General features: G+C 36.3%; 1 protein-coding gene across 3 annotated transcripts in view; it reads right to left on the minus strand.

Moving 5' to 3' along the window:
- CDKL5 (cyclin dependent kinase like 5) overlaps window positions 1-27,254 on the minus strand; it is a 132,633-nt gene that overhangs the window by 13,082 nt on the left and 92,297 nt on the right. For all 3 annotated transcript variants that reach the window (XM_030476703.1, XM_030476700.1, XM_030476701.1), the window contains 7 exons: window positions 24,109-24,199; window positions 21,706-21,895; window positions 17,211-17,291; window positions 13,372-13,532; window positions 10,022-11,048; window positions 6,503-6,608; window positions 4,158-4,281 (listed from right to left, as the gene is read on the minus strand). In XM_030476703.1, coding sequence (XP_030332563.1) covers window positions 4,158-4,281; window positions 6,503-6,608; window positions 10,022-11,048; window positions 13,372-13,532; window positions 17,211-17,291; window positions 21,706-21,895; window positions 24,109-24,199 — 1,780 coding nt within the window. The remainder of the gene's footprint in view (window positions 1-4,157; window positions 4,282-6,502; window positions 6,609-10,021; window positions 11,049-13,371; window positions 13,533-17,210; window positions 17,292-21,705; window positions 21,896-24,108; window positions 24,200-27,254) is intronic.

Raw genomic sequence — 27,254 nt, forward strand, 5'->3', positions numbered from 1 at the left:
GCTTAAAGTAAAACCATTAGCAGCTATAGAGTTACCATAAATGAAGGCAAGGAAGTGTCAGAAACTAATGAAGCACCTCAAATAGATGATTTACTTAAGATAAGAATATCAATCCCACAACCTGAAGCACATAGTAGAAATTCTTGGTCTAAAAGCCTGGCATTGAAAGCTTAAAAATCAAATCTGAACTTTGCTTGGAGCTGATTTTTTTTCCCCCTCATGTTGAAAAGGAAGATTTATTAACTGGAATAAACCCTGATCTAGTATCTTATATACAGAATACCACCCAGAAGCCACTAAAGCCAGTAGATCACCTGAGGTTATAGCATCACTAAAAAAAGTATACATATAAATGTATTTATACATAAATGTTTTACTTGCCTCCTCTCCCCCCTCCATCCCAGAATTGTTCAACATTAGTAACCGTAAAAATTCGGAAGTGGTTGGTTTGAAAACTTGTAAGGCATATACTTCACTAGGCTTGTTTTTTTTGGACAGAATATTGATGACTGCAAATTCTGGAAAGCTTCCTTGCAGACAACATAGGAGTGCATCATCTAATTTTTAGTATAAAACAAAAAAACTGATGATAGGGGAAGGGTCATGGGAGAGGCACTGGTTACTAGAAGAGGCAGGTAGGGAGGCTCACCTGTTGCCAAACAGATGAATAAAGGAAGCATGCTGGATGACAATGCATATGCAAGCGTCTTGTGCAGGAAATGTCAGAGGGAAAGCCATACTATTAAGAAGGTGAATGTCTCCATACTATGCAGAGCAGATTCCTAAAAGCTTAACCAGTGTAACACACACAGATGATTTTTAAGCTTGCAAGTTACAAATTTGCAATTTCCTGATATTTTTTACAAATTCAAGAATTCTGTAAAAGAACTGGTAAGTATTTACAATGCAGCTACAGTTGTACTGCAGACGCAGCTGAACAAGCTTTAAACTAGCTTGCTCAGATATTGGTTCAGGAACATTGTGTGACAATATTGTTACACCAACACTGACACTGAAACAGAATGTTTCTCGAACGACAAAGCTTGTGTGTGTTTGTAAGCATTACATACATATAGAAGATAATAAATATTATATATTTCCCCTTTTTATTATTTTTGCAGGAAGGTATGGCAAATGCTAGTGAAGGTATGACAAGCTGTTTGTCATAGAATGCGTATGTTTATATGGACATAAAAGTTCTAAACAACAAAGCTTTCCAGAAGCCACCAAATATCTTGTAAGCAACCAATGCAAACACTTCTAGTACGTGAGATGAAGTACTGCATGTTTATGTCGAAGAGATATTTAGAACTATAACAATGGTAAAGATAACTCAGGCCAACATTTTGGCACACTGGCAGAACAAGGATAAGCATCTTACCCATACCTACTGATTTTGCCCAGGTCATGAAAAAGCTCGTGTAAGTAAAAGAGAATAAAACATCTACTCTTGTATCAAAAAGGAAAAATGGAGCAAGTTCAATATCATTTACAGGAAATTGAAGTCTGGCAAAAAAAAAAAAAAAAAAGAAAAAATTTCCAGAAGGATGACAATTTTGTCTTTTTTCAAATCAAGTTCTCTAAAGTTCAGAAATGATCTAGTAGTTTAAGAGTAAAACCTGATGACAAAAGTCAAGTTTATAACACCTTTATTTTAAAGAGGCAGGACAGCGGGGACAGAGCAAAGAAATGTGCACAAAGACAAGGGAACATCTGTGACAATTCAGTCTAGCAAACATTCACAAAATCTTTGACAGAAGGCAACACAGAGCAATAGTATGAGGCAAGCAATATTTTACAGTAGTGGCAGGTCCAGGTGGAATACATGTCACTCATAATTCCAGATGAATTGTCATGTACCAGTTACGTATGTCAGTCAAACGTCAAATATTTACTTCATCATAAAATTGATGTAAGCAGAATCACATTCCATTAGAGCTTTCAACATTTTCATAAGCATTTACACAACTTCTGTACAGAAAATTAAGTAGAGGAACATAGACTCTACATCACTCAGGAATCTGATTAAGCTGCATTTATGGCACAGAACAATTTTGCAACAACATTAGACCATTGCCAGGACAACTTGCACAAAGTTAACATGTAGAGCTGGGCAGGAAACATTTCAGGAAAATAGGGAGTAGGAAAGGCAAAGAGAAAGTGAAACGTATGCCAAAACAGCAGTAACTTGGTGTTGCAGGCACTGCTATTCCTCCCATTTCATAAGAAGAAATGCTTATTCTTCTGTGGGTTCTTCTCTCAAAGGAGCTGTTCCACTTTGTGAAAATATTTGAGTACATTAAATGGATCAAGGACTGAAATCTAACTCTCTAGAATTTAATGAAGGGCCTTATTCACTTAGCCATATTCAGCATCTCTGTGGTCCTTTCACTATTTCAACAAGATGAAACAGCTTCAAGAGAATATACTGAGGGAAACAGAGAATGTGCTCCAGAATAACCTCCAACTTCTGGTGGAGAGCGTTCACTTGTTAGATCTAAGATCTTGGTTCAAGCTTCTGGTTTAATTAATGAACAACAAAGGCCCTGCACTTGAGTTCCTCACATTCCAAAAAATAATGCTGACCTCAGAATATTTCTTATTTTGAGTGTATCCCTGGATTTGACAAGCAATTCCGTCTTGGAGCTGTACAATCTTCCCAATGAAAGGTTAGTGGATATCAGTCTGTTCCTTTGAAAAGTTTTGGTTTCAGTAATTTGGCATTGTAAGCAAAGAAAAACACTTAGTTCAAAAATTCCCAACCAGCTCTATAACACATGCTATTATTTCAATTCAGAGTTAAAATAACATTACACGTTTCTTTTCAGTGACCACATGATAAAAGATAATATATTGCTGAATGATATATAAAGTGAAACAAGATTCCAGCTGGCTTATTTTATATGCAAGATAGAAAGATTCAGATACGAAGGACAACAAAATATGTAAAAGGGTTCAACAGTAGGAATAAATACCTTCTTTAGCCACATAAGTCACAACATAAGTACCACCTTTTTACATAAATGATTGGATTCCTCAGCTAACTTCCACAAAATGGATGTAGGTAGAGCTACTGAAGGACAGGAAGCAGACTCTAGTGAATCAGAGCAGGTGACAAGGGTTCTGGAGTAAACATCTTCCATTACCAACATGGTATATAACCTGAACACAAGCTGAAACACCAGTTGTTTCCCTTCCCCACCCCACGCCCCCTTTCTTTTTTAAGCAGATAATTCACAGGTTGTTCATGTGAAAACACATTAAGTCAACAAACTACAGGAACAGTTCTTTAGATAGCATGATCTTATCACACTTTCAGAGATCAGTGTTTCAGACAGTGGTATAAAGCATAGTTGAACCACGCAAATGCATACAGTCCATTCCTCCCACCAATTCTTTGAAGCTCCATTTGGTATTTTTATTCAGTGTGCTTTGTTGTGATTGAACAAAGTAGAAGATTAAGACTATTTTAGAGCTGAACAGCTCTCAGAGCAACAAAATTAAGAGATTTCCCTTCAAGTCCTGGAAAGATATGCATATGCTGTCATGCTATTAGCATAATTATAGTTAGGTGTTCCATGTTATATAATGGAGCCATGTGATGCTTTTAATCTTTTTAAATTCAATGTATGCCAGTAAGATGTAACTTAGTCCATTTTTCCATAGAATGTACAGATTTCCTTCTGTGGTGCGTAAGCAAAAATAGCAGCAGTCCCCATTGTAGGGTGAATATTATATTCTTCATTAATACAGTCCTATTTTAGATATGGAAACATGCATTTTGATATTTTTTCCATTTATCTGACAATTCATGCTTCTGGAATCCACAGATGAAGCTATGGCCTTGCTATCAATACTATATGCAAACAAGCACCTTCTATTATCTTCAATCAAAGATTAATAGTGAAAAAAATCAGGAAAGACTCGACAAAAGTATATAATCTTTAATGCATTGAGTATGATGGTGTAATGAAGTATTTGTTGTTGCTCAAAGGGGGACAGAAAACATGCAATGCTATGACAGTATAGTCAGAGGAAGCAACTAAGCACGTATAGGTAATTGCAAACTTCGAGAAAAACGTGGGTTTTTACCCTCCTGTTAAAAATCCCTTTTTTTTCCTGCCATTCTCTACATATTTGTGTAAGTAACAACTCACCAGGTATCAAAGGTGGTTTGTCTCTTTGAGTGGTTTCCCACCGTGCTGCTGTCTGCCGGTAACACAGAGGCTCTGTTTGACACATTGTTCTCTATGTATGTGCTCTCTGGACGTGGAGATGGAACTGAACAGAGAAATAACAAAAAATATATACTGAGCTTTGCCAAAAATCCCATCTTGCAGTTGTCTGCTTCTTTTCTACCTCTTTTACAGAAACAAGAGAGTGAAGACACAGTTGTACTTTATGTATGACTGAAAAAAGCACATGGTTTTTACAATTTAGAAAGCTGTTGTTTTATGATACTTGCAACATAATATTAGGTGTAAAATGAGACCATGATCAGAACTTGGGGAAGTTGTTATTAGATTTGAGAACATTTCTATCTGTAGGGAGCCAAAAGTGCAATTGAGATTTAAAAACAGGAAATAGAATAAAACACTGGAATGCTGTTATTAGAGACACAAAATACTACAGTTTACACTTTGTCTTCACTTAAAGCCTAAAAAAAAAGTAGTACCCATCCTGAAAAAAATTACTTTGGATTTTAACGTAACTAGGATTAAGAGATTACTCACTAAAAATGGAAGAATCAAAATCAGATACTATATATCTTTCAAACAGACATACTCTGGTTTTGAAAACAGGTTACACATACCTAGAACATACATTTATTAGAATTATGAATATCACCAGAAATATCTGCACTGGATTAAAAATTGATCAGACACTAGTTGCAGCATTACTACAGCATCACACTATACTAGCTATCAAAATTGAATCTGTAAGGTTTTGTTCCATTTTCCTAATAACTTTTTCTTTCAATAGCTTTTGCATGTACTGTTATCAATGTGTTATTTAAATATAGTATCATTTTTCAAAACCGATAATTAAGTCTTTAAACTAAAATATATTTGTTTCATAGATACAGTTGAAGATGAAGAAACCTCTGGTTTATAATAAGGAACTGAATAAACCTTAGACCTATAGTTCTCTCAACACATGACTTCTGGGAAGTCGTTCTTCCTTGGAACTTCTGTTTTGCTACATATAAAAAAGAAGGATAATCCATGTCCAATTTTAGGAGTGTTTTAAGAATTAAGAAAAGCAATTATGATTGAGGATTTTTAAGTATTCTCTGTTGCATATGCTATAAAACCTTATACTCAAAAGCGTTGCTTAAACCAGTACAATCTTTAATATTGTTCACAGGTTTTAAGATTGCAATGGGACACTTGCAAGGATTGGCAGATTTTAACATGTCTAAATCAGGTCAACAGCCAACTGATCAACCTGAAGAGGATCAGCGGGAGATTTGTGTCTCTACTTAAGGTTATTACGTGACTCATAATCGAATTGTAGCTGATTGGGACTTCTTAAGGTTCAGGGGAGTCCCACAAGCCTCATAACACTTGCAGGGCAGTAATTAGCTGCTTACCATCCTTGTCTTTTTCAAGAGGATTACCCAGGTTTAGCCATGAGGCAGCTGCTCAGGAATCACCATCTTTGTGTACCATAATAGAAAAAGTTTTTTACTGTGAGAGTGCTGAGGCCCTAGCACAGGTTGCCCACAGAAGCTGTGGCAGCCCCATCATCGCTGGCAGCGTTCAAGGCCAGGCTGGACGGGGCTTTGAGCAACCTGGTCTAGTGGAAGGTGTTCCTGCCCATGGCAGGGGATTGGAACTAGATGAGCTTTAAGGTCCCTTCCAACCCAAACCAGTCTATGATTCTATGATTAATATCTATTTGTGTGTGTATACACACACACACATACATACACATAAATATATATGCACATGCATGGTCCTGTTTTATTATTTATCCTTAACTGGGATTGTATAAGTGTACTTTTGCTTGTAGGAAATCCTGATCTGAACAAAATAAATGAACATAGGTTTTGAGCAATTAAAACCTAGCATTACAGTTCCATGCACCACAGTATCTGAAATCGGTAAGTATGTCAAAGTGTTACAAGTAAAAAGGTGTTTAGATATAGTGTTAGTAAGAATGTAAAATATGAATGAAAAGCATTAATGAACTGCTTACTCTGGTAATATTATTTTGTTCAACTTCCCCTGATAAATTACCTTTTGCTTTACAAGGTACTGCACTGGATATACTTTTCAATCAAAGTTAGTTATCATTTGCAAAGAAATAATATGATACCAGTACAGCTGCTGCATAAAACCTAGCAGGTCAACCCAGCCTCTGAAAGTGAGGTAACAATTCTTTTTCCAATGAACTTTTTCAGTTGTTCATGATACTTCACTGTATCCGTTTCTACTACTTAAATTACATTCCATGTTAAAATTCTTGATTAATTTTGAAAGATCCACCATAAAATTACCTCTGTAAAAGCTGCCAACTCTTCTCGGAACAGGGTCATTATACAGAATTCTATTCTCCTTAGTAGATGCTCCATCTTCTGAGTGTGGATCATGATATGCTCCACCCTAAACAAAAGAAGGATCAACTCTTTAAAATGAAAGATTATAAAATGATTTGCAGTTTTAAACTAACATACATAAGCAAGAAACCCCAAACTTAACCGCAGGCAATTTTCCTTTCATGGTATTAATAACGGTCGATATCAACTCAGAGACTATGTAATCAATAATTATTTGGTTTTGCTGCTTGCTTGCTTTTTCCAAAATGACAAAAATGGCGTTAACAAAATTTTCCCTTTTAGCTGTAATTTTAAAGTCCTGAGCATGATTCAGACCCTCAGATTTTTGCCATGAATGAAACACAACTGTAACATCTCTGGAGGAATCTTTTACTGGAGGCCTTGCTAACTTAATTTCTGATAGAATCTGGTCACTCTGCTACTGGCAATTTTTAAAAAGCAAACAGGAAATGCATATAATTTATGACAATTGTAACACTAAAGCACTACCTCTTATCAGCTGTTATACAGTAGCACCTAGATGCACCAACAGTCACAAAATCTAATTTATGCAAAATAAGAGGTGTCCCTGAACTAAGAAATCGATAAGCTAAATAGTCAAGTCAGACAGGATAGTAAAAGAAATACAATTACCTCTAACTTACTCTACTAAATGCAGTACTTCCTGGAAGTACTTGAAGCGAAAGCTAAAGTTAGCCCTTAGAAACATCCACATGTATGTAATTTGCCACCAAATATGATTTAATCCCACTCTTAAATGAACCAGATTCTGCAGTATGGACTAACCAGATAAAATTCAATGCTCTCTAGAAGAACCCACAGGAAACTGTACTGAAACCCCTATAAGAATTTAAATCTACAATGTCCAAGAAAAAGGTTAAAAAAACAAATCCACAAAAAGAAAACCCCAACCAGAATTAAAAATTGGGATTTCAATTCACTTTATAAGTGACTCACAAAATCTATTTTGCCTTTTGTTAATGAAGATCTGGTCTCACTGTCACAGATAATACAACCCTTGAAACTGTGCCAAGACACAAAGTGCAGCTAAAGCAGTGATTTAAATCACAGTTTGATACTTCTAAAATTTACAAGAGGCTGAAGCATTTGATTAGGTTACTACTTGTGTAAGACACCTCTTCTTTGTCAGCAGTTGTTACGAATATGAGGCAGCAATAGCAACTTGTACTTGATTTTCTTCTTCTTGCCCCCTTTTGTGTACATGTAATTTAAAACTAAAAAGAACCCTTTAAGTAAGTGTTGTACTGACACTTGAAAAGCCCTAAAACTAATACTGAATGCAAGTCTCCCTTTTTTTTTTTTTTTTTTTTTTTTTTTAAGTAAAACCTAGCAAACAAAGAATGTTTTTCTTTAAAAAGACTTGGTAGCGCTAAAGAGAAACCAGTGAGAAACTAGAAACATGGATGAGAGGAAACTTCACAAAATATGAGCAGAGAGAGAGAGAATCAGTAGAACTGATTAGAAAAAAAATATAACAGGGAACCAATACAGAATCTTTGAGAACACTGATGTTATTCCTGATTTTTTAGTTCAGTAATCCTGAGGGAACTGAAGTTCTCTGATTTCTAATGCAGAATGTAGAAGAAAAAAAAGGGGGGGAGGGTAGGAAGGAGCCAAAGAATGCCTTCTTTGTGAAAATGCCTTTACAAGTCATAAGATTGACAATTTAATCCTGATTTGTTACTGAAAGTAGTATAAACAAACAAAAACAACTTTGTGAATTTACAGACTTGCCATCCTTTTCAGAAGAGTATTTCTCCTTTCAGATTTCTGATGGCTGAAATACAGAATTAAGGCTTAATTTTAAAAATATTGATCTTAAAGATGAAGGCAAGTTCTTTACAAATGATCAGGCATTCCAAAGCAAATGAAAATGAACAAAAACTTAAGCATTTAGATACACATCAATTTCTCTAATTAAAATAAAAATTTGTCAACCAATTGTCAAAAACCAAATAATGGTCTGATAAAAACAACCTGCCTCTACATAATATGAAATTAAATCAAAATTACTTATCAAATTAATATCTGCTCCATAATGCAGAAAAAGATCCTAATGTGTTGAAGAATACAAGGTAGCATGAGCTTTTATAATCAAAACCTCAAACAAATCAAACATCAAAATGTTGGTATTACTGCCTTTTTACAGTAACATCCTGAAGAATAAGTAACATTTGACCTGACTGAAATGAGAAATGACTACACACCAAAAAAAAAGGTTTTGAAATGGAGCTGCTGTAATCCCTTCTAAGTAGCTTTTTTTTATTATTATTATTACTTTGTATTTCTCCTGTTTTGATGAGAACTTTTCTTGTGTGTGAATACACACAATCCTGAATGGAGGAGATGTGGTAAGTATGAAAACGCATATCACACCTTTTTTTAGCCTACTGGAATGTAGAGGCAACCGCTACCTGAAAACTCTTTTTTAATGGTACTTATAGACCACTATCAAGTCAGCTACACATAAACTAAGTAGGCAGAGTTTTTTAGTCTCTCATAGTAAAGCATGATTTGAGACCTTAAATAATACTTGCAGCTCTTTGACTTCTTCCAATTTGTCAACAAATCTGTAGTAGGTGTTCTCTCCTTAGAAGTTACAGACGTACATATAGAGAAACAAACATTTTTGCACTTCTCTCTGCACCATTTTGCTCCAATTTTGATCAATGTCAGAGTAATTCAATGATCTGGGGACAAATGCGGTCATCTTTACACATCTGATGTGTAAAACATCAGATAATTCAGAAGTGTTGTGTAAGGAATGTAAGTCAACACCAGAACTAGCCCTTCCTCTACTCATTAAATAATGCTCACAGTAAAACACAACAAGATATCTAGTGACAGTAATCCCTGTAAGGGATCGATTTAGCAGTGGCTTCTCCAACATAAAACCTCTAGGCTAAGCAGGTTATTTATCATACTAAGCAAAAGAGATATTACAAGTTTTGATATTCCTCTAGTAAATTATGGCATTTCAGCAATAGCTTCCTGCTATAAGTGAGGGAAAATCTCACTTCAAAAATTAACATTAGGATTCATAACAGAAATACATGCAAGCAGAAATACATACAAGAAAAGCTAAATAAAAACACAAATAAGAAAGTTAATTAAGCAAAACAGTATGATAAAATTGACATCAGACAATCTAGCTAAAGACTAGGAACTACTAATGAAATTTTAACTTCAGAGATAAAATTTTCTATTCTCACATTTCAGTACTTTAAGAGAATGGTATTCATAGACCATTTTTTTAAAACAGCCTCTCATTTTGGGCTTGAAATACTTAGCCCTTCTAAAAAAACCCAACATGCCTTGCCTTACAACATGACAAATAAATAAGTAATTGCAAACAGAAGACAGAAGGCCGGACACTGTCTCACATGAAGTAAAGAGAGGAAGGTAAGCCTTCCATAGTAGGCAACATTTTGAACTAACCCTATTAGTATCTTCCGTACAGTCTTCTCGTGAAGAGCCAACAGATCTTGTGAGTGACTTATGCTGCACCTGTGGAGATAACAGTTGCAGGCTGTTTGCTCTGGCTGCCATCCCTTGCCCTATGTTTAAGCCACCCTCTGAGCCCTTTGACCTCACTCTGTCCCGGCTCACATACATAGAGTGTCTATGAGGGCGCTGCTGTGAAGAAAAAGGACTGGTATAACCTAGACCATAGGAAAAAGATTCATGTGGAGCAGATAGAGAGTGGGAATGGCTTCCATCCATGTGATCTGGCAGTTTTAACTCCTCCATTGTTTTGGAGTGTCTTGTTGGTGGTCTTCGGGTGTCCAAGGTACCCTCACTGCGGTTATTCCTTCCGGATGGACTGAGCAAAGTTCTGTTATCGCTGTGTCGGGGAGCAGTTGGACTGGTAGGAGAGTTCAAGTCCATACAGCTGGATGGAAAATACCTACTGCTGTTTGGTTCTGCAGCTTGGGCCCTGGCCTCAGAGAGGTTGCCCACAGATTTTGAGTCTGTCAGAACCCCATGGCTCTTTGACTTTGTCCGATATGAAGGACTCTTAGAAGACTGTGGGATAGTATCAATATAGCTGTGGCGACTGTGCTTATCACCAGGCTGCAGTGTCCCAGTTTTGCTTTGAGAAGTTTCCATAAACGAGTGCCGGTTCTGCTGAGATCTGGTGTTAGACTTCAAGTATTTTGAGCCTGAACCATCAGAACTTTTTGGGTCCACATTAAAATCAAATTCTGTTTTTGCCTTTGTTTCCTTTGGGCTGAGAAGATGTGGCATGTTATTATTGGCTAGATCCTTGTTGCCAGATCCAGGTGTGTTGCTTGATTTTTTTGCATGCATTGGACTATGTGCAGCTCCAGGAAGGTTTCCATTTAAAAAGCTTTCATTTGCTGGAAGACCCTCTTCTCTTGGCCCGCCAGCACCTAGCGCCTGTATATCCTTGCTGTTTGATCTGTGGTGTGACTGCAAAGCAGAACTTTTGCTGGCTTGATTTCTACATTAAAACGCATAAAGAAGCATTAATATACCATATTACATATTCATCATATAATAATTTCAACAAAAGTACACTCATTTCAGAAAGGAGTTGCCATTTAAAACCACAAAATTTAACTGCAGTAAGATCAAATACTGCCAACTAGGCATCAGAAGCTCCACTAAAATAACATATTTGCAAGCGTTAATATGTTGTTGTTTCTTTCTGGTTATATCCTGATGGAAAAACTCAGCTTTGGTTAATGGATTTTGCTGACAAAGGAAAACATGAGGATATAAAATCCAACCATAGAAATTCCAACATATATTTACACATTTATGCATGTGAGTAATATATGCACACATCAATAATCTAAGCACCACATTATGAAAATTAGCTGTATATCCATTAAAAAAATCTCAACTACACCTGGCATATCAAAGTGAAGGTAGAACAATAAAGTATGTCAGCAGTGTCAAAAAAACTCGATACAATCAATGCTTCAGGCCATCTAATGTATGTTTGGTTTGGAGGGGGAGGGGAAGGGGAAAAGAGGTTATTGTGCTGGTAAAAACATCCAGATAGAGTGTGCCTGAGCTCAGTCCAGCAGACCAAGACCTGTAACACCAAACCTAAACTCACGTCTGCCACAGGAACCCCAGGTTTTCTTGAAACTTGGCACTATCCCAGTTTTTGGCACACTAACTCATCTCCAAAGCTGCATCCAAGATGCTCAGCAACCAGACTGACTTGGCCCAGAGCTACTTAGTGGTGTACTTAACCTCTACTCTACTTTCCAGCTCTTGGTTTTGTGATTATGGGTCTGAGATATGAGTTTGTTCTGCAAACACTCAGCCTGAATTTATTTAAGCAGGATTTATTATCTCAGGTTTTCTGGCATAAAATCAGTTCCACTTCTGCACTTATTCTGGCATTGCAAACTAGCCATGTCTGAGCAATGCTGTAGCTGTAGTTGTTAGCCTTGATGGACTTGATGGACCTAGGCAGGCTAGGTTTACTTATTTTTGTACCAAATCTGTGATAATGTAACTCAGAGACATTACTGGGTGTTAAAGTGAGAGCTCACTGTATAGATGAGTTTGTACCTTTGTTGATCTTGCTGATAATTATGATTGGATAATGCTAGCCATTTATATACCTAGGATTTTTGTATTACATTCTATTACAGTTCATAAAAATTTTGCAATTTTAATGACAGTTTAAAATATGTTTTAGTTAAAATGAAGTTTTTTTTTTAACTTAGAAATATAAGGAATATAGTAATTTTAAATCAAGCTTCTAGGCAAGCCTTTCAGGCAGGAAGTTTCCCAGGGATCTAGGTTTTGATGTGGCATCTTTCTGACGCCACATCTCTAATGGTAAAACTTCTATCCTAGGAAGATATCTCCTACCTATAGGAGCAGCTAAAACTTTTTGGTGTCTAGCTCTGAAAAAGTACAGACTCTGTATTCCATCATCCCAAATCTTAAAAAGAGTAATGTTTTTGAATCTCACAGGAAGAACCATCAAAAAACATGGCTAGGGTTAAAACCCACTATTATTCTGCTATACTTCAGAGGGTGGCCTTTATGAAAGCTTTTGTCAGAGAAATACCATGAGGCTTTTTGTACTGAAGTATCTATCCACCAGTAAACCTGGTTCCTTGATGTATTAAAACCACTCGGCTTCTCTCAAGCTATGTGGGTCCAACAAGGGAATTGCTGAGCAAATACACCCTGCTTTAGGTTCGAGTAGACTAGACTTGATTCATAACCGCAGAAAAATTCTGTTCATCCACAATTTGGAGCATGACCAATGCACACAGTTTTCAGGACACTTAGCTGCTAAAAATCTGTGCAAATTTTGAACTTTCAAATATCAAAACCTTGGACCAATTTGCACATGTACAATAAAGGTAGCATTCCAAAGAAAAGAGCATTCCTTTGGAATCTCAGGCACCCTCTGAGCCACAAAATTCCTTGTGTTGTTCAAGAAAAAGGCTAACGTTTTTAAGACAGGTTAGCCAACTTAATTTTCTTTGTCCTATGCAGAAATGGCTTGAATGTTGTCTTTTTCTTTTTTCCTTTTCTTTTCTTTACAAGAAGCATTCAGCCTGATGCAAACAGTCAGCAAAAATTTCAGCTTGAATAGCTATAATACAGTAAAACTGTGCCTACTTCCTTTATTCAGACAGTCGACATGGAACAGTATATATGTCTCAATATGCCTAAACTGTCAAACAACTACTTTTCTTTTCTTGTAGATGGTGGTTTATGTAAGCATGATAGCAACTCATTGGCAGAGGAAATGTCAGTGATGACAGTGACATGACTACGTTTACCTGTTGGATAATGTGTTGCTGTCTACATGGTAAGGTTTTCTCTTAGCTGACCGCGAAGGTGAGCTCCCACAGCGATCCAAGAGTCTTTGGGTTTGAAACGAAGGATGGTTCAAACATTGTTCTGTCAAATATCTATCTGCTGGATCTAACTTCAGTAAGTTCTTTGGAAAACAAATCCCGAAGTTTAAATGTTAGTATCTGTATTTGCATCAGCAAAAAATACAACAAAATTCAGAACATAGTTTTTTAATCTACAGAGTTTCTGTGATTAGATGCAACTGCTAAAATAATTTCATGTTGCATTAAACTACATAGGCTACAAGATAAACACTTAAAAAATCCTATGTTCTACTTAAGAGATGGAAGTTATCAGCCTTGCTTATTATGAAACATATATATGTATATAATGAATATATGTATGCATACGTATAGTTATATATATGTGCTTAAAATATGTTTAAAATACAAAAATAGCTAAAAAATTTAAAATATGTTTTACGTATATACCTATATGTGTTTAAATTATATATATTTTAAACATATATTTCAGGATATACCTTACAACGTTATTAGAATGAAAAATATTAAAATAACCAGTAACAAAATGCTACAATGAAACAGGCTCAACAAACAGAACAAGCATATGGGAACATTCTTATCCAAACAAAAATAATATTCTAAAGTTAGTATTTTTAAAAATATACAAAAAGAAGAGTTCTGGTTTTTACTTCTAGAAACTTTTACTTACACCCAGTAAAACAGTATTTTGAGAAGTTTGAAACGTTTCTTACAGGAACAGGGCAATACAAAACTTATCTTGGAATATTTGAACATGCACTACTATCAGCAAGGATAAAAGTTCAAACGGCTATTAAGTAAAAAGAATAGCTATTTTTTTACAGGTTGAATAGAGAACAACACTGTGTATATGTGCATGTGTATACACACATGCTATGCATATCTATATATGCATTAACATAGTATTCGACTACTTGACCACAAACTAGCTTTCCCTTCACAGGATTTAGGCACTTCAAAATGGAAAATGCTCAGGAAATAAAGCAAGTGGCAAGCTACATTCCTACATAGTTTGGACATACAGTATGCAACATCTTCCTTTCTCAAGTGACAAACTGTACTGAATGATTAACTTTTTCTTTCCTCCTTGGTGATTATCACTACAGTGATTAGTGACTACAGACCAAGATTTCTGATTATTTTGGTGGCAATTTCCTAGTGCAACTGCTGGAGAAGCAAATCAGCCAAGGGTAAAACTTCACTCTACTTGCCTGCTTCTCACCAACAGTAAAGTATTGGTGACAAATCTGATCAGAGAAGACAGTCTGTAGCGACCATGAGATGATTACATTTAGGAGTCAAAGGAAGGGTGGGAGGAGAAGCATCAGGGATGGGACCCAGGGCTCCAGGGTAGCAAACTTCAGCTTCTATAAGGAATTACTGGGCAAAATCTCCTGAAAAACTGCCATTAGATGAAAGGTATGAAGGAAAGCCACTTGATTTTTGAAGAAAATTTTTGAGAGTTCAGTAACAAAGCATCTACTTGTACAGAAGACCTCAAAAATTTGCATAAGGTCAGGCTGGCTAAACAGGGAGTTTCTTAATGAACAAAAATGCAAAACGGAGTGTATAAGAACTAGAATCAAGGACAAGATACAAAGGAGAAGACTATAAAAGCACTGCATTAGCACAAAGGTTAGGCCACTTTGGAAGGCCCAAGTCCAGCTGGAGCTAAGACAAATGGAGAACATCAAGGGTAGAAAGAGGGGGTTCTACAAATATTCTAGTAGTAAACAGAAGCTCAGAGCAAATGCATGTCTGCTGCTGAATGGGGGAGACAATTGGATGACAGATGATATGAAAAAGACTGAAATACTCAATGCTTTTTTGCCCAAGTCATCACATGCTCCCTACCCCAAAATGCATGCTTGAAAAACAGCATGATTTGTGAAGGAGAAGGAGAGGAGTAAGAAACCAAAAGGGCCAGATGGGTGCCTCTTCATTAATCTAGTCCAGAAATGCTCTCTAAACAGGGATATATCAATAACTCATTACTTTAGCTGGCATAAGTTGAAGTGTGGGTTATTCAGTAATCTAGTAATCAGACCTGAGGTCCCTGGGAATGCAGATAATGAGAAACACACCAAGTGTGGACATGTGCCAGACTGTCCGGTGTCTGGAGAAGAGACAGGCATATAGCAAAGTATTTGCAGCGCTTGTAGCATGCAACTTAACCACAAGTCTCTTCTGTTCCTTGTAGTCATTTGCTTATTCTTTCAAATGTTCCAAGTCCTGAAGTAAGTAATGTAGGTCAAACGCAAAATATCCCCTCTACAAAATCCCTGACCCTTCTCACCTTATAGGGAGAAATATGGACAGAAAACTTGTTTTCCTAAAATTGAAGTGCTTCATTTCACAACTTTGTAACGTTTAAATCACATCAAAAGAACCCAGAAGACACTGAGATATAACATAAAAATTAGGATAAAATTAAAATAAACCCCACGCCAGCATGTATTACAGTCGACTGCAGAATGATGTTCTGCAATATATGCTACTCCAGCTTGAGATACAGTTAACTATGATGTCAGAAAAAAGTTTCTGTGAATTAAAAAATAGATGAGAATGTATAATATCAGAACCAGCAGGTTTTGAGGTACCTAATTTTGCAGACTCCATGAAAGCAAGATCAAAGCTATGCTGACTCTTTTCATGAGGCAGGGAGATTAAATGAAAGCAATTTGAACCAGTTGTGTTGAAGAAAAGAGTAGAGCAAATTTGGTGTATTTCTGCTGGCTGCATCAGTACTGCTAAAAGCAAGTAAACACCCAAGCATACCCCAAAGCAGCTGACCTTTGGTTTCCAAGACAACTGGCACAGATGGGCTTGGGACCACACAATTTAGAATTGATTAGCCATAGCCACGCTTCGTACTTGTCCCAGATTGCCTTTAATTCTTAGATGGCACCCCTGTGATTCTAAACCTAATTTTTACACTATGACTTCTTTTTTCAGCTTACTGTGGATGAAATAATGGAAGGGTTGTACTGCAGCTTACCATGTGATGTTTTTACAGTATAATAATAAAAACAGTAATACGTGTTGCATACCCAGAAACATGGCACAAATGTATAGCGCAATGCTTTACAATGTTTGGCCATTTTGAGGGGAGCCAGCTTATCCTAATCCCCTGTAAGAAACTCTCTCAGGACCATGTCCTAGTTTGGCCATGGGTAACTAGCTGACTTGTTCCAAAACAGGACTGAAGAGTAACTTAGCATACACGCTGTGTAGAGGTGAGGGACAGCAAGCAGATTAAGGACTTAGATTAAAAAAAAAAATAAATACTGTGCTTCAACTTTGTCTTTGACAACTGTCCACACCCTCATGCTATTCCAACAACAAATGAACAACCCAGGTTAGCCTAAATACTCTGTTAGGATTTACCTAAATCCTAATTAGGATTTACCTTATTTTTTTACTGGTTGAGAGCTCATACTCCAGCATTACTAAGGTAACCTGTGCATCTGAATGTATGTCAGTGTGAATGCATATTGCTGCAAATGATGGTGATTCTTTTTTCTGGATTATATATTGTTTATCAAATCAGTCCAACTTGAACACTCTCCTGGCATTTGCAAGGGGTGTTTTCCTGATTCCTAGGAAATATCAAGCCTTGCTACAAACAATGGTGATACCAAAATATCTCAAAGGAAGTTCACAAGTAGTTTTAAGATGCATTATATTAGGAAACAAATTTAAAACGTCACTTACATTTTTCCCTACATATTACAGACAGAAAATAAAACACGTTTTCCTACCTTCATAAGATCAAGCAATACACCACTTAAAATTCCCAAGTATCTTCTCTCTAAAGACTGTGGATGATTGACTGCTGGAAACTGTAAAAATAATACAGCATAAATATACTGGCAGTGTAAACAAGGTATACATGAATACAGTATTTCAAAACCAGAAGCCACATAGTGAATCAAGGCATGTAATTAATGGGAATCATATGCACTGGAAAAGTTAGTGATTCATGAAACAATAAAATAGTATTATAATGAAAACAAATAACTGTTGATGTATGACATGCATTTGCTCAACCAAAGAAAGTATTCTTGATTAGTAGGGCAGTCAAGGAACCTCTCTAAATAAGAAATAATCAATTTAAGTTTATAAATGTGTTTGTGGCATTACAATTAACAAAAGGTGGGAGGTTAGATTCAGAAATAACCTAAGTAATACCTACTTTAAAAAGATTAAAAATAGCTTTGAGATAATTTGAGAGTGCAAATACAGTATTAATTAAATACTAACGATTAATGGACATTTCGATCATTTTAGTGAAAAACATCAAAACCTCCAAGGTTTAAGATTCAGGATTAGTCTCGTGGTTGTGCTGCAGTAAGAACTGGCAACACCATGAGAAGTAGTGCACACTGCTTGAAGGCATCTTTTGTCAACTAGAGTCTGGACAAAACCTGATGAACGTGGTATTTGAAACTAACCCTGTCTAGAAAGAAGAATAGGACAGGGATGAATGATTTGAAGAAAGAAAAAAGAAAGCACAGATTATTTTTTTTTTTCCTTGCTTTGTCAACAAGGCAAAAGTCAAGTAAAACAAAGACAGAATTTTTCTTTTTATCAAATGAAAGAAAAGTTGCTATTTCATTGCTATAATGTATCATCAAGTACAGTGTGTTGAAAAGAAACAGATAAAGATCCATTTCTTGACTACATTGAACTGACAATAAACAAATAGATAAACTCATTTCAGTGCTGTAAGTTCAAATTTAAAACCTAAACACAAATGCCAGTGTTTTCAGAATTAGAAATTAAGGCTGGATTTCCAAAAGAGGCATAAAAACCCTCAAGGATCTAACTTACGCTGATTTTAAAGAAATATGCGTTAGAATATCAGAGAAGACTGGAAAAAAGACAAAACAAATCAAACCAACAATGAGCCAGCCTATTGCATTAATCACCATTTATCCAAAACTATGCAACTGAGATCCAGACACTTTGTTAGCAGTTCAGAGAGTTGTGGAATTTGCCTAATACTATGCAAGTATTTCAGTGGCAGCCTGGCTTGATCCTGTCCAAATCCTATGTATTTTCTAAAAAGTCCTCTTAAGCTAAGACATCAAAGCAAGAACACTGACAATAGGAGGCACATAGTGTTCTTGCCTACAGGTACATGAAAGCCATCACTGTATATCCAAATGGGCTCAAGTCATACATAAAATATACCCACAGAAAATACTGAGTTATGGTTAAAAATCACTGAAAATACAAGAAAGCAATAAAATTCAAGTCAGTGATTAAGGCAAACAGCAACAACAACAACAACAAAATATCAACGAACATGAAGATAAACATGGGTGTTTGCTATGGTATAAAAACAGATGAAAGCTATATGTTTGGTCTAAAAATGCCAATGAGCAGGAAGTACTGAAGACTTTCACTCCTTTACTTTCACTTGTGCATTTTTCAGCTCTCACATGTAGGGCTTGCATATATTTACATGTTCACCTTCCTCAGATTAAATACTACTGTCAAATCTCTGCTTTAAAGAGCAACTCAGAATAAACACTCATTTCCAAAAATGTATTTTATTTGGAAGCAAACTGCACTGCATGTGCACTGTATATGTGTGTTAGACCACTATGAATTGCTGCCCATTGTTTGTACTAGCATTATTTTTCAGAAATTACGTTTTGTGAGCTTTGAAGGAAAGGAAAGAACATTAGTTTAAATGTTTTGTTCCTAAATAGTCTTTGTAATTTTCTTTTTACTTTGCTTTGTTTTGAAATGGCTTACTAATGATTGAGAATTTTTAAGTCCAAGTCTGCTATGTTCATCTTAGATATCAACTTTGGTGAATCACAGCTTCCATGCTTTCCCCACTTTTTACATGAACCAAATGGCAAAACATACTTGTCTTCATGTAGAATGAACATCATAAAGAAGATTTTACATCTGGAATGATCAAGGAAACATGAAAATGTGCCAAAACCATGCAAAGCAGTAATAAGAGATGGCTATTCACTGGAATTGTTCAGATTCTCCAGTTTATTTGTAATTTATTTGTACAACAATATTTGTACAACAATATTTACAGCCCTACATCACCAATCACATTTTCCATAAAGGCATGAGCCTATTGCTACTTTATGATCCCACATTATTTTATTTCCTTGGGCATTCAACATTCCATGGATATTTCTTCCTCAGAAGGACTGAAAAGAGATTACTAATGCTCCCTAAACCTCAGAACTGAGGAAAACTCTGTGCATATATATATTCCTGGAGGAAATCAGCAAAAAAGACAGAAAGTTTGTAAATGTGAATCTATATACATGTACATGTGGTGCTGTAGTGTTTATATTAGCATTTTAAAAATCCCATGCTATAGCATGATAGTACTCACAGCTACAGTAATGTAGAAATTCACAAAACCTAAACATATGGATAAGCAGTTCCACAGCATGGCTAGCTTCAATCTTGTGAATACCCAGTGCCATATTCAGTTTGTAAATAACAATTTGAATGATCACACCTTACCTTCTATCTACTATGCAACAGAAAATCTTCCACTATTAAACACTATGCTACATTCAGAAAAATGTACTTTTAAGGCTGTCTTATAGCATGAATCCCATGATTTAACTGTTGAATATCACATTCAAAAACAATTTTTTTGCAATATTTTCATCTTTAAGCCATTATTCAGACTTTACTTCAGTGTTCAAAAAATACTCTCTATTAGCAGGCATATGTCACTGTCATCATCATTAGTATCCTGACTTTACAGATGGAGCTAAGAAGGCAGCAACGTGTTTGAGGCCAAGTAATAAACCACCGATCCAGGATGAGAGCAGAGGCTCATAACTCTCAACCCTGTGTTAATCACATTAGGTCTATGCTCTCCTCTTGAATTACTGTATTTTAAAGTTACAAAACAAAGATACTTCAGTCTCATCCTAAGACATTACAGAGCATTTATCCAAATTAGATTACACTGCACAACTAGAACTGCTGTAAAATAGTTGAAGAGGCAGTAACTTGTTTTGCTTACAACTTTTAAAGCATTGCTTTCCTGATAAGGGGTTATAAATTTTTTAAACAGGAAATCCTATTCAGCCCACTCTTCTAAACAGGATCAAATATAAATAGGAACTTCCAAGAAATGTTCATCTAATAATTGCTTTAAACCCTTCACCGATGGAGATATATGAACTTCAACAAAAACTCTTAGGAATTAGCTATCCTAGTACCTAAAATAATTATCTTAACACCTTAGGCCAAGTATTTATTTTCTTATCATCATCAGCTAAACCCAGCCAATGGCAACTTTTAACACATTTTAACATAACCAGGTCCCCTCTCTTTCCCTTTATCATTCTCTAAACTTTCTCTTTTACAGAGTAAAACTCAAGTCTTTAGCACAGATCAGGTCTTCTAAAACCTTTGTCTTTTTATAGGTTTTTACACTAATGATATCAGACCATTTGTCAAGACCATAAATTCACCTTTCTAAGCAACATTCATGAATAAAAAATGCCAACCAAAACTGAGTTATAAGGAAACACGAGTACAATCACTGACCAAGTATTTTTAAAGTTACTGTATATTATGTATATTGCTTCTGTATGTTGCTTATATATTGCTTATGTATATTGCTTCCGGGATTTTGCCATATTGCACATCCCAGCTTGAGCAGCTTCTTCACACTAGTGTGTCTGTCATTACATGGTATTGGCAAATCCCTGAAAGGGGAACAATGCTGACATTAGGAAGAGCTTTTTTACTCACGTGGCTTATATCAACTCTCCAGGACTATAAGTCAAAAGGCAAAATGCTCTTCTGCCGTTATAGCAGCATCTATGGCTTAGATTTTTCCAACAGAGTAGCCTGAAGACAGCAGGCATGAATTTTCCATACCTCGAACTGACAGAGCTATACCACTAAATTTCACAGTGTAAACCTTGCAGGGTAATGCTAAGCTGAGTATAAATGCTAACTTGCGTGTCAAAAAAATCAAAGAAATGAAAGACAAATCTTTATTCAACTTTTAGCAGTACAAATATGTAAAAAATACATATTTATAAACTCAGTACTGGTGTGATCAGAATTTTATTTTAAATTATGAATGCCTTATAGTCTAAATATCCTATACTTACACAGAAACACATGCAATACATAATGCACAATGTAAATGAAAAGAACCTCCACAGCAAGAACGACAATACTGTAAATACTGTGTGAGTAAATAAAATAATAAAAAAAAAGAACAAAGCTTTCTCTTACCCGCAAGCCATGGAAGCGTGGGTTGCTATAGAAGAGCTTCATCTGCTCGGCTGGCAGCGGGCCTAGCACCTTCTGAATGGTAAAGAGTTGGTCAATCTCGCTCTCGCCAGGAAACAAGGGCTGCCCGTCACTCAGCTCTCCCAGGATACAGCCTACAGACCACATATCCACAGCCTTTCCATAAGGGGCTCTGTAAAGTGAACATACAATGTTTTTCACCCACTGTCACTGTCTTCTTACTGAGCTGTTTCAATTTACAGGCCATATTTCCCATGGCCTGCTTCCTTACAACACATAAAAATAGACTTTAATATTAAAGAAACTACCTCAAATACCAAGCCCTCTGTTTCTTCCATGGATTGCCTGATGTATCATAGCTTGAGATGGCAGGAGCAGAATTCTCAAGTACCCCAAGGGATCTGGCTACCTTTGTGAAAAATCTTACCTACAAGTATAGTCTTTCTGACTGTGAAGCAGTTACTATTCCCAGTTAAACTAGTATTAACTTCTCTGCTCTCCAGGGGTTAATGACTGTGCTCTATTTCTGCATTACATTTCCTTTTCCATTGTGCTTAATAGGTGGATAGGCATCCTGGGTTTGGCCACTGGGAGAACAGAAATTATATGAAATCTTTGTTGCAGCATTCATACAGTGAAATTTTTAATTAGAGAGAAAATAGAATGTCCCTGAAAGCTATTCCTTAAAAAACACAGGTGAGGAAGAAGTGAAAGCATCATAAAATAAGTAGTTCCTGTTTTGGAGCAAAATCACAGGAGGGGGTTTGGGGAGGAATTCTGATGTGTATGTGTGTGCAAGCAGTGTTGTGTGGTAAGGAAGATGGCATCTCATATTTTAAACTGCTAGTAACAAAAGATGCTAGGTCAGCAATGAAGGTATTTAACAGAAGGCAATATGGATACTCTAGTCAGGAGAGATAATAGACTTGAAGATGGTTTGTAAGACATGTAGGAAAGAAAATCGGAATGTAGAGAATGGAAGTTTGTGTGAAAAGAAGAGAGTTGTAGACTACTGTAACATTCATTCTAAAGTCACAAACATTGAAGAAACAGAGAATCGCCAGAGAGGGACTCTTCATCAGGGACTGTAGCGATAGATAGGACAAGGGGCAATGGGTTTAAACTTAAACAGGGGAAGTTCAGGTTAGATAGAAGGAAGAAGTTTCTATACTTACTACTTACTTACTACTGAGGGTAGTGAGGCACTGCAACAGGTTGCCCAAAGAAGTGGCAAATGCTCCATCCCTGGCAGTGTTCAAGGCCAGGTTGGACAGAGCTCTGAGTGACATGGTCTAGGGTGAGGTATCCCTGCCCATGGAAGGGGGGTTGGAACTAGATGATCTTCAGGTCCTTTCCAACACAAACCATTCTCTGATTCTATGTCAGTTTCTGATTTTCACTCTAAGATTCTGTTCCTTGGCAAGTTTGTTTAGCTGCCCACCTCAACTGTACAACCGCTAATGCATTACATACTTGTGGCTGTTCATTGTTCCTACTACAGACTGATGCAACTCCTTTTCTGTATTTTTGAGTTCTTGCCTGTTGAATTTGTAAAAAAATTTTGTAAACATCCAACTTACTCCACGAATCTCTTTTGGATGTTTAGGTTTTGAGCAGAATGATTGGAGAATCCTTCTCATGTAAAAGAAAAAGCATATAAAAAGAGTAAAGACTGGAACAAAGATTGAACTGAAACCATATCTCACTGAGTCTCTTTTTGAAACTTGTAATCCAACAACTCAACCTCTGTTTCAAGACATTTTTCAGTTACAGCTGGCTTGCCTATTTCTGGAATAAGACAGCACCAAGAGTTGGAGGTGGCAAATCCTATGCTAAATCTGTTCCCTTTGCTCCCTCCTTATGATGTGCTTCGATAAATTCTTCGTGGCTAGTAAGAAGCTAGCATCATCCTTCTGAGCCTTTACCAGCACTTCAGCAGTGCTGGTAAAGGGTAACTGGAAATGAAAACCAAATCATAGTTTTGACCGAAAGGATGAAGAGAGGTGTAATGTGGTGAAAGGTGCACTACCATTGCTATGTGATGTCCACCACAAGGCTGATGGAATATCTTAAGCTACAGGACTACCATGGAAACCTCTTATGAAGGGAATGGGAAGGCAGGAATCTGAACTACAACTGTTATAATTCAGGTTCATATTTTAATCAGTTAAACACTGCTCAGCTCAAGACAGATTAACATGTCAATGATTCATACTGACTTACTGGAAATGGACAAAAATTAATGAAAATCTGGAAGCCTCTTGAAATCTTCCCTTTAAATCAACAACAGCTCTCCATGGGTGAATCTTACAAAAGGTGCTTGAAAAAAAGTAATATAAAGAATCAGCCAAAATTTATCATCATAGTTCTACAAATTGTACTTACCCAAGCAAGAGTTCAGGTGAGCGGTACCATCTGGTAGCCACATATTCTGTATAGTTAGCATTGCTTCCTTCAGAGAGATTACGAGCAAAGCCTGTCAACGAAACAGTGTGAAAGATTATATCCTATTTTAAATACAACATGCATAACACCATGTATTTTGGCAGTTAAGAGATCACACCTATTTATTTATATAGAAGTGAATTGTTTACAACTCCTGGTGTAGAATGATTTCTGCAGCAATTGCTTGTCTATGGAATTGCAAGCTTTTATTGGTAAAACAGTGAAAGTGAGCATGTCTGCTTTAATGAATACTTTATTTGCGTACTCTCCTCAGAAGTCTGTGGGGTTTTGCTATTACTTTTGGTGCTTTGCCATAATCAAAACACATTGATAAAAGTTACCTGTCAGTATGCCATGCAAGTTATTGAACTATTGCCACTAAATGTCACTGAGGTGCTTTTTGCAGGATTCATAACATTAGAAACAACACTCTTCCAGTCATGGATCCTAACTACTACAGTCTCACTGTAGTAGTCTCACTACCTTCAAATTTTTAAATGGTCAAGAAACTATGTATTATTCTCATCTAAGGACTCTCCCTCCCTGACCCAAGTACAGTGGTGAGACTGACTGACCTGTAGTTAGGATGTGGCATTAAAACTTGGTCCAAAATTCCCTTCAGTGAAATCTCTCTGAGTCTTTCCATCATTGCATGAGTGATGAAGAAAGAATAAAAATTCCAAAGTGTTGCAGAGGTATAAGGCATAATTTAATTTTCAGAATCAGTAAGTGCTACTTCAATGCACATATTTTACTCAAGTAATTTTTCTTTATATCTGAGTTCTTATGCAGAAACTGCCAAAATCTCTTTTCCCTCACAACTCTGGTTGTAAGGTTGCAATTTTTAAATTTAAATTTCTTTTTTTTTTTTTTTTTTTAATTCTGAAAGTGTATCTCATTTGGCAGCTTTGTGTGAGGGAGCCCAGCCATTATTCTTATGAGAATATTGATTTGAGAAAACAATGATAAATGTGTTAATGGCATAGGTTACAGCTGTTATTTTTGGCAAGATAGCCCTATCTTCAAGAATTAGTAAACTAAAAGGCACGTATGATGAGGAACAGATATTTCAAAGTTGTTCCAAAATCATAATAATTCTGTTTTGTTCTCATAAAGTCTAATGAACATTACTGATGCTGCTGGAGAAAAGCTGGAAAAGAATTTTTTATTACTTGTAACATTGGGATTGAGTAAATTTCTAAACATTACTATATTTAGAACTGGTTAGGCATCCCTGTTTCTGTTTCAAATTACATGACCTATCTGATTAATCTTGTCCATGAAAAATCTTTCACGAGAGAGGGAAGATAACCAGGAACTACACTGAAGAACTGGGCCTGCCAAATGAACAGTGGGAAGCCCCAAACCGAGGCAGGGTAGGAAACAAAGAAAGGTGTCACATTATACAAATAAACTCCTGTGCTAATGTAACACATAAGCCCGGAAGCCCACGAGCTCATGTGCACCAGAAAAACCAACAAGTCAAGGATGCATCCTCCTCCCTCTAAGCCAGTTTATTGGAATCTTGTCACAGTCAGGAGCTACTATGTCCAGAAACCACCAGCAGCTAACATAGTCTGAAAAATCAGCCCCTAACTTTACAGGCTGGGCATAGTATGGATTTGATGTGGCAAGATATAAAGGAATATCTCTTGTCATGGGCTTCAGTGTTGGGTGATGTAAGAAACCATTTTATGGATTCACTACTACTCCGACTCTATGACATCATGATGAAAGATGATGGACAGAATTATTCAAAAAGCTTAATACCTTCCTAAGGGCACAATTACTTTCTCCATTTTTTTTTTTTTTTTTTTTTGGTCGTGATGGAGTTAGCTTATTGTTCCTTCCTCCAAATTGTGCTGAGGTATCAGGAACAATTTTTTTGGCACAAAATAAGAGAAGGTAACGAGGGAGAAGATTAGACCCAACTCTAAACAGTGAGAAGGAATAGATTAGAAGATCAAGACAGAAGATGATCTGGGAGAGAGCAAGTGTGAAAGCAATAGCATTTGCAAATACATCGTGATGCAAGAAGAGAGAACAAGCAAAATAAGAAATTTCAAGAAATGACTTTAAACAGCTCAGAACACGGTAAGAGAGACGTCAAGAGAAAAGGTGTAAGGAAAAAAGGAGAAGATTGAATTTCTTATAGAGAAATAAGGCAAGTTTAAATTAGACATATGGTAAAACATTCTAACATTAATGACATGTAAGTACTTTAATAGATGCTTAGGAACACTAGATAACCACCATTATTCAGAATTTCAAGAATAAGCGAAGTGAACACCGAACACCTGTCAAGAATGACAGGGACACGCTTAATCCTTTCTTTGAGTAGGTGGAAGAACTAGAGGATTTCTTGAGGTGTTTTCCAGTCCTGTGTTTCACGATTTCTATGCTTAGGCATCGTACAGAAATTAAGAGATTGCTAAAACAAGTAATTTTGAAACCCTGGTGTTAAAACTGCAAACACATTAATCAGAAAGCCCATTTCCAACAGTCAGATGTATCTGCTGTAATCGGCATTTTGTACTGTTCTCTTTTTCCACTCCTATTGGCAGAAAGGACACCCACACAACATGTGTCCAGGCAAGCACCACATTCAATCTCATTTTTATCTAGCACGATATGTACAGAACACATGGCACAAAGATTATGTAGAACTATCTTGTTAAAAATTTATGAACTTTTCTATTCAGACTGTTTTGTCCAGTGCGCTATTCGGAAACATCCAATTACTTCTATATACACATTGGGATGGATGCATAGACCTCTTCTTTGCAATTGTTGTCACATGAGGAATGTGACACTCTATGTGACAAGTACTTGTGTTCCAAAATAAGAATAAAGTTAGGTAGGCAGACATTTTATAAGGTGAATTCTTATATCCTAATCTGTACATGTTCAGGAAACACTTGTGGCTAATATTGTTCTGACAGACATTTTATAGTAATAGCTTAAGCTACTAGCAACAATGGCAATTAGCAATAAGACTAAAAAATTAAAACTGATCCTAAATGAGAAGAGTTGCTTGGAAATTTAAATTCAACTAAATCTAAAATATTTATCAAAATTCACACTAA

This window comes from Strigops habroptila, chromosome 2 (assembly GCF_004027225.2).
Source record: "Strigops habroptila isolate Jane chromosome 2, bStrHab1.2.pri, whole genome shotgun sequence".
Lineage (NCBI taxonomy): Eukaryota > Metazoa > Chordata > Aves > Psittaciformes > Psittacidae > Strigops > Strigops habroptila.